Source organism: Elgaria multicarinata, chromosome 3 (assembly GCF_023053635.1).
Source record: "Elgaria multicarinata webbii isolate HBS135686 ecotype San Diego chromosome 3, rElgMul1.1.pri, whole genome shotgun sequence".
Taxonomy (NCBI): domain Eukaryota; kingdom Metazoa; phylum Chordata; class Lepidosauria; order Squamata; family Anguidae; genus Elgaria; species Elgaria multicarinata.
Window position 1 is genome coordinate 166,375,458 of NC_086173.1, and position 12,392 is coordinate 166,387,849.

A 12,392-nucleotide genomic window follows, 5' to 3' on the forward strand; every position below is an offset into this window, starting at 1 on the left:
CCTAGAGCCCAGGCTGGATGAGGCCCCTCCCTTCCGGCCCCACATTTCCTCCACCCCCTATTGCAAAGGAGCCTGGGATTCTCCCCCTGCTCGCCTCGTCTGTCCGCCGCCTGCAGCCTCTTTTCCCCTGCGAAGGAGTCGGTGAGTGCAGACTGCAAGGGGGTCCCAGGGGGGAGGGGGCGGAAAGAGAGCCCCCACAGGATAGGGGGTGCAGGTTTGGGGCAGGGGGTGGGTTGGAAGAGAGAGGGAGCCCCGGGTGGGGAGGAGGAATGTCCCCCCTGTGGGCAAAAGGCTGCCCTGGGGTCCTGTCTGCATTGCATTTTTATTTTGTTTCCTCTCCCTGATTCAAACCTAGTGAATAAGCAAAATTCATAAGTCACTTTGGTCACGAGGCCTGCGAAATACAACCTGGGGCGCTTTTGTTGATTAAGAAGGGAGCCTGCTGTTGGTTTTAGTACGTCCCTCTTTGATGTATTAAGTGAGCCCGAAGTTCACATCCTGAGAGCGAGGAGAAACTGCTGTTACTCAGGTCCCTGATTGGGGTTCAAGTGCTGGGAGCAGAGAGGGCATAGAAAGGGAGCGGTGGGATGGATTGGGAGAGAAACTCTGGTTCATTGGAGATGTAGAACCAGAGCAAGGGCTGGCACTTTCAGCTTTTGGTAAATACCCTGCCCTTTAAAGAACCAATGTTTTTCCTTAAAATGTGTTCATACAAAATATCCTGTTCACTCCCCACAATCCCTCCACAATACTCTCATCAGAGTGACAGAGGAACAGAAAAGGATTAGTTTGGGTGTCTTGAACTCCTTTCAGATGAGATTAGTTTGCAATCCTGTACCACTTGGGGGGAAGCCCTAGTAAACTCAGTGGCACTGGCTTCTGAGAAGACATGTATAGGATCCAAGTATAAACCATCCTTCTCCAGCCTGGTGCTCTCCAGATGTGCTGCGCTGCAACTCCCATGTTATGGTGAGGACAAAAATCATTTTCATCAATAGTTTTTGAAATAATCGTTCCTAACACATGGATCTAGTAGGTGGTAGGTCTGCCTTTGATCTCACACTGCTGAACACTTAAGAAAAATCCTCTGCGGTCACAGCATTCGCAGCATTCTTGATCACTGTCCATGCTGACAGAGACTTTTATGAGTTGAATGCCAAAACATCTAGAGATCTACATTTTGCCTGCCCTTGCTCTAGAACAGCATTCCCCGATCAGTTTTCCAGAACCCCTCAGTCACTTCTGCATATGATAGCCTGCTGCCCTCCACATGTTTGAGAGTACAAGTCACAGCATTCCTGTCCATGGGACATACTGACTTGCAATGATGGGAGTTGTAGTCCAACACCTTTGGAGGGCACCAGGTTGGGGAAGGGCTGCTCTAAACAAAGAAAGAGAAGTAGGTGGACCTAAGTTGTCCGTCATCAGTTTTCCACAACCCCACCACCACCTCTGAGTATCCTATTCTCCATCCTGTCCTCATGGTTTATATCTGCTTTGGGAGAATGAGAATTTCACTGGCACTTTCTGCCTCCTCAGGGAGGATGTGGCGTTAAAGGCTTGTGAGCCTTAACTCCCAATTTTCCTGCTTTTTGGAGTTTGGTTGAAAACTTTAGAGCCTTTAAGGTTGTTTTGTAAACCGTAGGTTTTTTTATTTATTGAATTTCATGGCTTTGTGTAATGGATGACCACACAGGAAAGAAGCCATATAAATGTACGGGATGTGGGGAAAGCTTCAGCTGTAGTGGGACCTTGAGTAGACATCAAAGAACCGACACGGGAGAAAAAAATATTTTTTAAATAATTTCCCAATTTACACTATTTTTTTAAAAATATGACACTATAGTTTAATTATTTTAAAAATTACACTAAAATCTATAATTTTTACTATATTGACATTAAAGAATCCACTTAAAGCAAGAATCAGAGTATCTAGCATTTTTCATATAACTGCTTGATAACCCACACATCACATAACTTCCAAATGAAAGGCATCACCAAATGTTGCTTCCTTGCTCGTATTTTCTTGCTATGTCAATAACTGGAGATCGTAGTTAACAATACATTTAGTTATTTATTGCAGAGTTTTGGCTATGGGGTGGTTTATCAATGTAATAAATAAATACACCCAGGCTATGGGACGATATATAAATGTAATTCCTTATGCCCCCCCCCTTCCCGTCACCAGATTGAAAAGAGGGCAGGGCACCTGCAGCTTTAACAGTTGTGATGAAGAGGGAATTTCATCAGGTTCCCCATATATACAAATGACACCTACTGAAATTCCCTTTTCAATACAACTGTTAAAGATACAGGAGCCCTGTCCTCCTTTTCATATGAACACCCTATATAAACCATTCATCTCTTAAGGCTTCCTTAGTGGCATATTTCATTTGTTTAACAAGCTGAAAAAGTATTCAGTGTTTTCTTGCTTCATTTTAAAATAAGCTTTCACACATTATTAACTTTTAATGGCATTCATTCAGCTCTGGTTCCACACTCTCTCTCTCCCGTCAAAGTAGAGTAAGAGCTTCATTTTCAACTACAAATCTGGTTGAAAAATCTGGCCGGGGGTCGCGGAGCCCCCTTTGAGACAGGTGCTGGCTCTTACGAACAAAGCGGTCTGTTCTTCTCAGCTGCATCCTGTCCAGGAATTCAAGCAAATAGGTATGTGGGCTTCCCCTGTGCCCACCCTGTGCTCATAAAATTGCTTTGGGCCTGTTCTCTAGAAATCAAAGTATCTACGCTTCCACAGTAACTGGAAAATGTGTTAAGGATGCAACCATGACACCAACTCTTGTGAAGAGTATTGAAACACTAGTTTCACAAGATTGTGTGCCTCCTAGGAATGTTACAGGGTGTTGTGGCTTGCTTTAGAAAGAGGTAACCATGAAATGAACAGATGGGCACAAGTTTCTCAGTAATCATTGATGTATTGTTTTTCTGTCCTTGAAAAGATTGCACTCTGCAAATGTGTAAAATCCTTGCTTATAACTAGCTGAGAAGCTTACCTGTTACTGTTTCATGATTGGTTTATTCTATGGAGAGGTTCTCCCTTGTTTCTAAGGGGACTGACCCTATAAATATGTTAGCATTTCCTGAAAATAGTGGGCAGTTCCTTGGGTCCTCTGAGGGCTTCCACCTTGCAGTGTGAAGCGCTGCTCGTAATAAACCTTCTAAAAAAAGAGAATCATAGAATAGTAGAGTTGGAAGGGGCCTATAAGTCCATCGAGACCAAGACCCTGCTCAATGCAGGAATCCACCCTAAAGCATCCCTGACAAATGGCTGTCAGGGATGCCTCTTGAAGGCCTCTAGTGTGGCAGAGCCCACAACCTCCTACGTCTTAAGAGTCTATGACCACCACTACGTCTTAGAGTCTTTGACCACCACTGAGCGATCCCACTTAGAGGAGACCAACCTTTCCCGGGTTCCTTGACACCCCCTCGAAATATCAGCTCTGAAGCTTGGATTTGTGGTCTACCTTGCCAGACTGGTGTTTACAAGAATCAAATTATTGGGGAAGGCACATGGGCCTTGTAGCTGGAGGGGGGGGCGTTGTTCGGCTGTCCTTTGGCAGAATGATCAGTCAAGGAGCCATCTGGCTCCGTTACCAGGTTTTATCAAGGCAGCCGGTAGCCCAAGGCCGTTCCACAGGGTTGTTGATCTGTGCAGCTGAAGGTGGGAACCTTCTCTCCTCACCGGGAGCCCTGGGGAGCTTCTTGTTTGTGGATTGGTGGAGCCAGGCCACCCCACCTGCTTAGCTCTGGGGATCAGTTTCTTAGTTTCTGTTTTTGGTCTCTGTTCATTTGGGGAAGGGTCATTCTGCTCGGGGTCCAGAAGGGTGGCAAAGGGACCCCCGTGCCATCAGGTAGCCAGGACTGAGTGTCTTTCTTTGGGTGGCTCTGAATCAATGGCTTGCCGTGATGTGGCTTTTATTGCTCTTTTAAAGTTGTTCGCTGCTGTGGCCTTTTAGTTTCATTGTAACTTTTAGACCGTTTCCCCCCCACACACACACACTCCCTCCCCTGTCTCCTGTTAATTGTTCAGACGCTCAGGGCCTTACTCTGATTTAATAAATTGCCTGAAGCCTTGGTGAAGTGTGGTTATTCTCAGGTGAACTGGCTCCAGTTCCAGTGTTTCACTGGGATCCGGTGGGAGGGGGGCGGCTGGGTTGGGAACTTTAACCAGGTCTACCTTGTGTGCCTCCTTCACAAGCTCCACTTTAATTCCTACAGCGCAGTCCCTGCCTCAAAGGAGAAATTGGCAGCCAAGGCAGGAGGCTGTTTCGAGTCCTAGTGGGAGCAGAGATGGAGAAGAGCGTGAAGATGAAAGAGCAAAGCTTTGCAGGCCCTGAACGAGAAAACGTCTCCTGCAACATCCAGGAAAGGAGCCGTGCAGAGCCCTGGGAAGGAAGAGTGCAGCAGGACCAGCCTGGGAGCAACACCTGCTCAGACGTGGAGCTTCAGCCCTTCAGGAACTTCTGCTACCAGGAGGCCATGGGGCCCCGAGGGGTTTGCAGCCGTCTCCACCACCTTTGCTGCCGGTGGCTGAAGCCAGAAAAGCACACGAAAGCTCAGATGCTGGACCTGGTGGTCCTGGAGAAGTTCCTGGCTGTCCTGCCGCAGGAGATGGTGAGCTGGGTCAGAGAATGTGGAGCGGAGACCAGTTCCCAGGCGGTGGCCCTGGCAGAAGGCTTCCTCCTGAGTCAGGCAGAGGACCAAGAGCAGGTGAGAGCATTTCATCTTGATAACTAATAGGGACTGTGTTCTTAATACTTATCTCAACGTTATTTTACATGTCCTTTAACGAAGGGATGCCCCAATTCCCAATGGTCCAACCCCCAAGTATAGTTGCTCTTCATGTGTAGAGCAGGCCCTCATTGGAGGATAGTTAAGCTAACACTGGATGGTTAAAATATGCAGTTCCCTACCAGAGGATGTAGTGATGGCCACCAATTTAGATGGTTTAAAATGGGGTTTAGACAAAATCCTGTAGGAGAAGGCTGTGGATGGCTACTAGTCCTGATGGCTATATCCTACCTCCAGGTGATGGCCCACTGTGGGGAGAGAATGCTGGACTAGATGGACCCTTGTTCTGATCCAAAATGGGTCTTCTTAGTTTCTCATGATGACAGGAGAAGTGAATGGGTTTGTGAAGTTCTGGGGAAGGAGGGGATCCTTCTTCAACTGGTGTCAGAGTCCTCCCAACAGAACAGGAATACCATTTGTAGACACCAACCTCTCATGTTCACAGTGGAAAATGCTGGATATCAGGCAATGTCTGGGAGGTTCTGTCTTTCCTTTTGGCTGGTGTTCTAGCACTTTGCTTATAGAATCATAGAATAGCAGAGTTGGAAGGAGCCTACAAGGCCATCGAGTCCAACCCCCTGCTCAATGCAGGAATCCACCCTAAAGCATCCCTGACAGATGGTTGTCCAGCTGCCTCTTGAAGGCCTCTAGTGTGGGAGAGCCCACAACCTCACCAGGCAACTGATTCCATTGTCGTACTCCTCTAACAGTCAGGAAGTTTTTCCTGATGTCCAGCTGGAATCTGGCTTCCTTTAACTTGAGCCCGTTCTTCCGTGTCCTGCACTCTGGGAGGATCGAGAAGAGATCCTGGCCCTCCTCTGTGTGACAACCTTTTAAGGATTTGAAGAGTGCTATCATGTCTCCTCTCAATCTTCTCTTCTTCAGGCTAAACATGCCCAGTTCTTTCAGTCTCTCTTCATAGGGCTTTGTTTCCAGACCCCTGATCATCCTGGTTGCCCTCCTCTGAACACGCTCCAGCTTGTCTGCGTCCTTCTTGAATTGTGGAGCCCAGAACTGGACGCAATACTCTAGATGAGGCCTAACCAGGGCCGAATAGAGAGGAACCAGGACCTCACGTGATTTGGAAGCGATACTTCTATTAATGCAGCCCAAAATAGCATTTGCCTTTCTTGCAGCCATATCGCACTGTTGGCTCCTATTCAGCTTGCGATCTACAACAATTCCAAGATCCTTCTCATTTGTAGTATTGCTGAGCCAAGTATCCCCCATCTTGTAACTGTGCCTTTGGTTTCTATTTGCTAAATGTAGAACTTGGCCTTTATCCCTATTAAATTTCATTCTGTTGTTTTCAGTCCAGCACTCCAGCCTATCCAGATCACTTTGAAGTTTGTTTCTGTCTTCCAGGGTATTAGCTATCCCACCCAATTAGGTGTCATCTGCAAATTTGATCAGCGTTCCCTGCACCCCCTCGTCCAAATCATTAATAAAAATGTTGAAGAGCACTGGGCCATGGACTGAGCCCTGCGGCACCCCACTCGTTGCCTCTCCCCAGTTTGAGAAGGTTCCATTGATAAGTACTCTTTGAGTCCGATTCTGTAGCCAACTGTGAATCCACCTAATAGTTGTTCCATCTAGCCCACTTTTTGCTCTTTTGTTAATCACAATATCATGGGGCACTTTGTCAAAAGCTTTGCTGAAGTCAAGATATATGATGTCCACAGCATTCCCACAGTCCACAAGTAAGTAAGTAAGTAAGTAAAGAAAGTTTATTTGTGTAGCTGAGGCTATTACAAACATATATATAATCAAATAAAACAGAATCATCAAATATATTACAAATATATAAGATTACATTACAAGGGAGGTTACCCGATCAAAAAAATGAGATCAAATTAGTCTGACAGGACTTGTTCCTGACAAATCCATGTTGGCTTCTAGCGATCACCGAATTGATTTCAAGGTATTTACAGATTGACTTCTTTATAATCTGCTCCAGAATTTTCCCAGGGATGGATGTCAGATTGACTGGTCTGTAGTTCCCAGGTTCCTCCTTTTTGCCCTTTTCGAAGATAGGGACAACGTTAGCCCTCCTCCTGTCGTCTGGCACCTCACCCATTTTCCATGATTTTGCAAAGATAATAGACAAAGGTTCTGAGAGTTCTTATCCCAGGGCTTAATTCTCAGCCCCCTGACAAAGACACAAGTTCCTGTGTTGTGTGGCTTTGATGGTAGATCAACTTTGTGAACCGCCCAGAGAGCTCCAGCTATTGGGCGGTATTTAAATGTAATAAATAAATAAATAAATAAATAAATAAAAAAACTTTAGAATGAGACCTGAAAGTCAAACCGATTGGGAAATGCTGCCCTCGGCCCTGACCTGACCCATTTCATTCCTTCCCACCTCCCCCTCCTCTGTCTGGGATCCTCCCTCCTGTAAACAAAGTAAGTTTAAGAAAACTTACACTTTTGGAGCGAATGCAGCTTTTGTGCTCACAGATGCGGGTTCTGATGCTTCTTGTGGTCATACTATGTACAATAAATTACATGGACTCTTGATGGCATGAATCGCAAAAGCTGCATTCGCTGCAAAAGACTTCAGCCACGTCTGGACAAGCATTTTCTTGATATGGGCCATGATGACAAAGACCTGAGATTCTGGATTATTGAAAGGATTGGAGGATATGGGACAAGAATAGACCATCAACTATGAAGGAGGGAAATATTCTGGATTTTCATCTTAAGGACATTACAACCACAAGGACTCAAGGAAGAGTGTAATTGGAGGCCTTGGTTGCAATCCTGTTCTTCTTTTTTAAAGTACAGCTCTATTGCATTCCTTTTCTGTCATTTCTTGTCATTGTTTTGATATATATTTTCATTCTTATATGTAGTTAGTATTATTAGATTTGTATTAACTATGTTTTAAGCATCATATTAGTCCACTCAGTCCCTTTTAAGGGAGCATACAGGCTTGTGCTCTTCTTATGTTCTGATGATCACAGGAGAAATGAATGGATTTGTGAAGTTCTGGGGAAGGAGGGGATCCTTCTTCAACAAGTGTCAGAGTCCTCCCAACAGAACAGGAATAGCATTTGTAGACACCCAAACTCCCAGTGTCTACAGTGGAAAATGCTGGATATCAGGGTTGAACTCTTAGCCCCCTGACAAAGACACAAGTTCCTGTGCTGTGTGGCTTGGATGGTAGATCAACTTTAGAATGAGACCTGAAAGAATCATAGAATCATAGAATAGCAGAGTTGGAAGGGGCCTACAAGGCCATCGAGTCCAACCCCCTGCTCCATGCAGGAATCCACCCTAAAGCATCCCTGACAGACGGTTGTCCAGCTGCCTCTTGAATGCCTTTGGTGTGGGAGAGCCCACAACCTCCCTAGGTAACTGATTCCACCGTTGCACTGCTCTAACAGTTAGGAAGATTTTCCTTATGTCTGGCTTCCTTTAACTTGAGCCCGTTATTCCGTGTCTTGCACTCTGGGAGGATCGAGAAGACATCCTGGCCCTCCTCTGTGTGACAACCTTTTAAGTATTTGAAGAGTGCTATCATGTCTCCCCTCAATCTTCTCTTCTCCAGGTTCAAGTGAAAGGTAAAGCGATTGGGAAATGCTGCCCTTGGCCTTGACCTGAGCCGTTTCTTTCTTTCTCTAATCCCTCTTCTCTACCTGGGATCCTCCCTCTTGCTCCAGGTCCAGGGGATGTTGGCCAGAGCACCCACAGATTTCCCTGAGGCAGAGAAGGCTCCACTGGGCATCACACAGAGGCCTCTGGACAGGTGGATCTTGCAGGAGGGAGACGGAGGACCCTCCTCACTGGGTAAGGATTCGTGGACGTATTTCCCCATGGTGTCCCTCCCTCAATTATGCCTGAAGTGCATGAGCTGTCTTAATGTTCTCCTTGAGCCTGATTTTGCTGGGGGAGATACTCAGAAAGGAAATGTTGAGTAATGTGGTTTGAGGGTATCAGACTCACTCTGGCCCGGTCTTACGCACTCAACAACTAAGGTCCTCCTCCAGGCGCCTACTCAGAGGGAACATCAGAGGACGACAACAAGGAAGAGTGGTGGCCCCCCAACTGTGGAACTATCGCACTGACATTGTTATCTTTTCAGCGCCACATCAAGCAATATGTAATTAGCAATATGTAATTAATTAGCCTGGGTCTGTTTTTTTAGGCTCATAGTTTTAAAACTTGTTATAGTAGTTTTATATGTATGTGTTTATTGTATGTTTTCGCAGTTTTAAATATTTGGATATTGTTTTTAAGTGCTTTGGCTATGGTGTGGTAAAGAAATGCAATAAATAAATGAACACTGAAAATAAACAATGAAAATGGGAATAGTTAAGAATGTGAACTTACCTTCTCACCTTCCCACCTTCTTTACCTTCCTCACAGGGAGCAAAACAACCTGCAGGGGAAGTGAACTGATCCTGGGGGGTCCTTCTGGGCCTCGTTCGCTTGGCGGTGGAGTGGAAGCGGTTTCTGCACAGCCTGGGCAGGTAGGGGAGTCCTGGGGGCCTCCGTCTCCTGCACATCTCTTTGGTCCTGGAAGAACCTGCCCCTTTAGCCTTTGCTCTTCTCCATGATGGCTGCTAGGAAGGCTTTGAAGGTCACTCACAATGCTTTGGCATTCAGAAAGAGGACCTCACCATCCTTGTCTTCATGGATTGCTACATAATGCTTAAAGAGAACGTCATTTCTTCTTCTTCTTTCAGGGTCTGGTGACCTTTGAGGAGGTGGCCGTGCATTTCTCGGAGGAGGAGTGGGCTCTGCTGGACCCAGGCCAGAGGACTCTGCACAAAGAGGTCATGGAGGAGAATCGTGGGATCCTTTCCTCTCTGGGTAAGGAATGGGATTCCTATGGGTAAGGCTCCCTCTCTGCCTTCTTGCCAGATCCTGGAAGGTGGAATTTCAGCTCTTCTTTCTTTGTTCTAGTGCAGAATACAAATGTCATTGACTCTGAAGACATGACAAAACATTGAGAAAAGCCCATTGATGGACTTGCTCTGTGGCAGAGATGGCTGCCAACCCATCTTACTTTGCTGCTATAATTGCATCTGCGTAACATTGAAGATGTTACAGATATTATCTTAATGGTCTCCATGGAGGAGAGGAGAGTTCAGCCTTTTCAGAAGACAGCTCTGGACAGCTTGCTTTTTAAATTAAGATATAACTAGACATTGAAAATAACCATAAGGGTTGAATTCCCACTTTCCAGTTCCCAGTTAAATGATCTGCTAGGAGAAAATGGCAGATTTTAAGTGTATTTTATTTTATGTTGTTCATTTATTCTCTCAACTACTTTATATGAGCTATTCCATATAAATGAAAGCATTGTATGGCAATCTAGTTCTCAGTTCTATTGATCATTTGGGATATTTAATATGTTTAGAAGGATCTGCCTCACCAACGATTTTTTTTTTTATCCTTTGAATCAAATCAGCAACCGTGGGTTTTGTTCCAAGATTTCAAGATGATTTCTGTGTTTATACTTGTAGGTGATCACAGGGAGAGCAACAAAAATGGCCTACACCAGAGAAGGAAAACTGAAACTGAAGAGAAGAGGGAAAACGAATCTATTTCTTTGGAAGGATCAGATGTCTGTGAAACTCCAATACTAGAAGCACCAAGTAAAAAGAACATTCGTAAAAGGAAGAAACAGAGTAAAACTCAGAAGATTCATTCTAACATTCAATGCCTAGTGTGTGAAAAACAATTCACTTTCAACTCACAACTTAACTTGCATCAAAGAATTCACACTGGGGAGAAGCCCTATAAATGCTTTGAGTGTGGGAAATGCTTTGCTCTCAGCTCACACCTTAAGCAGCATCAACGAATCCACACTGGGGAGAAGCCCTATAAATGCTTAGAGTGTGGGAAATGCTTTGCTCTCAGCTCACACTTTAAGCAGCATCAACGAATTCACACTGGGGAGAAGCCCTTTAAATGCTTAGAGTGTGGGAAATGCTTTGCTCTCCGCTCACACCTTAAGCGGCATCAACGAATCCACACTGGGGAGAAGCCCTATAAATGCTTTGAGTGCGGGAAGACCTTTGCTCGGAGCACACAGCTTAAGCAGCATCAAGGAATTCACACTGGGGAGAAGCCCTATAAATGCTTTGAGTGTGGGAAGACCTTTGCTCGGAGCACACAGCTTAAGCAGCATCAAGGAATTCACACTGGGGAGAAGCCCTATAAATGCTTAGAGTGTGGGAAGACCTTTGCTCGGAGCACACATCTTAAGCAGCATCAAGGAATTCACACTGGGGAGAAGCCCTATAAATGCTTTGAGTGTGGGCAGACCTTTGTTCAGAGTTCAAACCTAAAGCAGCATCAAGGAATTCACACTGGGGAGAAGCCCTATAAATGCTTTGAGTGCGGGAAATGCTTTGCTCAGAGTAGCTACCTTAAGCGGCATCTACGAATCCACACTGGGGAGAAACCCTATAAATGCTTAGAGTGTGGGAAGAGCTTTGCTCAGAGCAAACACCTTAAGCTGCATCAACGAATTCACACTGGGGAGAAGCCCTTTAAATGCTTTGAGTGTGGGAAGAGCTTTGCTCAGAGCAGCAGCCTTAAGCTGCATCAAGGAATTCACACTGGGGAGAAGCCCCATAAATGCTTTGAGTGCGGGAAGAGCTTTGCTCATGGTATACAACTTAAGAGGCATCAAAGAATTCACACTGGGGAGAAGCCCTATGAATGCTTTGAGTGCGGGAAGAGCTTTGCTCAGAGCTTCAGCCTAAAGCTGCATAAAAGAATTCACACTGGGGAGAAGCCCTATAAATGCTTTGAGTGTGGGAAGACCTTTGCTCGGAGCACACAGCTTAAGCAGCATCAAGGAATTCACACTGGGGAGAAGACCTATAAATGCTTAGAGTGTGGGAAGACCTTTGCTCAGAGCACACAGCTTAAGCAGCATCAAGGAATTCACACTGGGGAGAAGCCCTATAAATGCTTTGAGTGTGGGCAGACCTTTGTTCAGAGTTCAAACCTAAAGCAGCATCAAGGAATTCACACTGGGGAGAAGCCCTATAAATGCTTTGAGTGCGGGAAATGCTTTGCTCAGAGTAGCTACCTTAAGCGGCATCAACAAATCCACACTGGGGAGAAACCCTATAAATGCTTAGAGTGTGGGAAGAGCTTTGCTCAGAGCATACACCTTAAGCTGCATCAACGAATTCACACTGGGGAGAAGCCCTTTAAATGCTTTGAGTGTGGGAAGAGCTTTGCTCAGAGCAGCAGCCTTAAGCTGCATCAAGGAATTCACACTGGGGAGAAGCCCCATAAATGCTTTGAGTGTGGGAAGAGCTTTGCTCATTGTATACAACTTAAGAGGCATCAAAGATTTCACACTGGGGAGAAGCCCTATGAATGCTTTGAGTGCGGGAAGAGCTTCAGCCTAAAGCTGCATAAAAGAATTCACACTGGGGAGAAGCCCTATAAATGCTTAGGATGCGGGAAGAGCTTTGCTCGGAGCACAAACCTTAAGGGGCATAAAAGAATTCACACTGGGGAGAAGCACTATTAATGCTTTGAGTGTCGGAAGATCTTTGCTCTGAGCTCACGCCTTAAGTAGCATCAAAGAATTCTATTAAAGCAGCCCAAAA

At 45.6% G+C, this 12,392-nt stretch overlaps 1 protein-coding gene across 1 annotated transcript in view; it reads left to right on the forward strand.

Annotated features, from left to right (window-relative positions):
• The window catches only part of LOC134395749 (uncharacterized), a gene marked incomplete at its 5' end in the record, with an annotated part of 243,620 nt that overhangs the window by 124,261 nt on the left and 106,967 nt on the right, over positions 1 to 12,392 (forward strand). Inside the window, 1 exon segment of the mRNA XM_063121911.1 lies at positions 10,550 to 12,182. Within this exon segment, the coding sequence (XP_062977981.1) occupies positions 10,550 to 12,182 (1,633 nt within the window).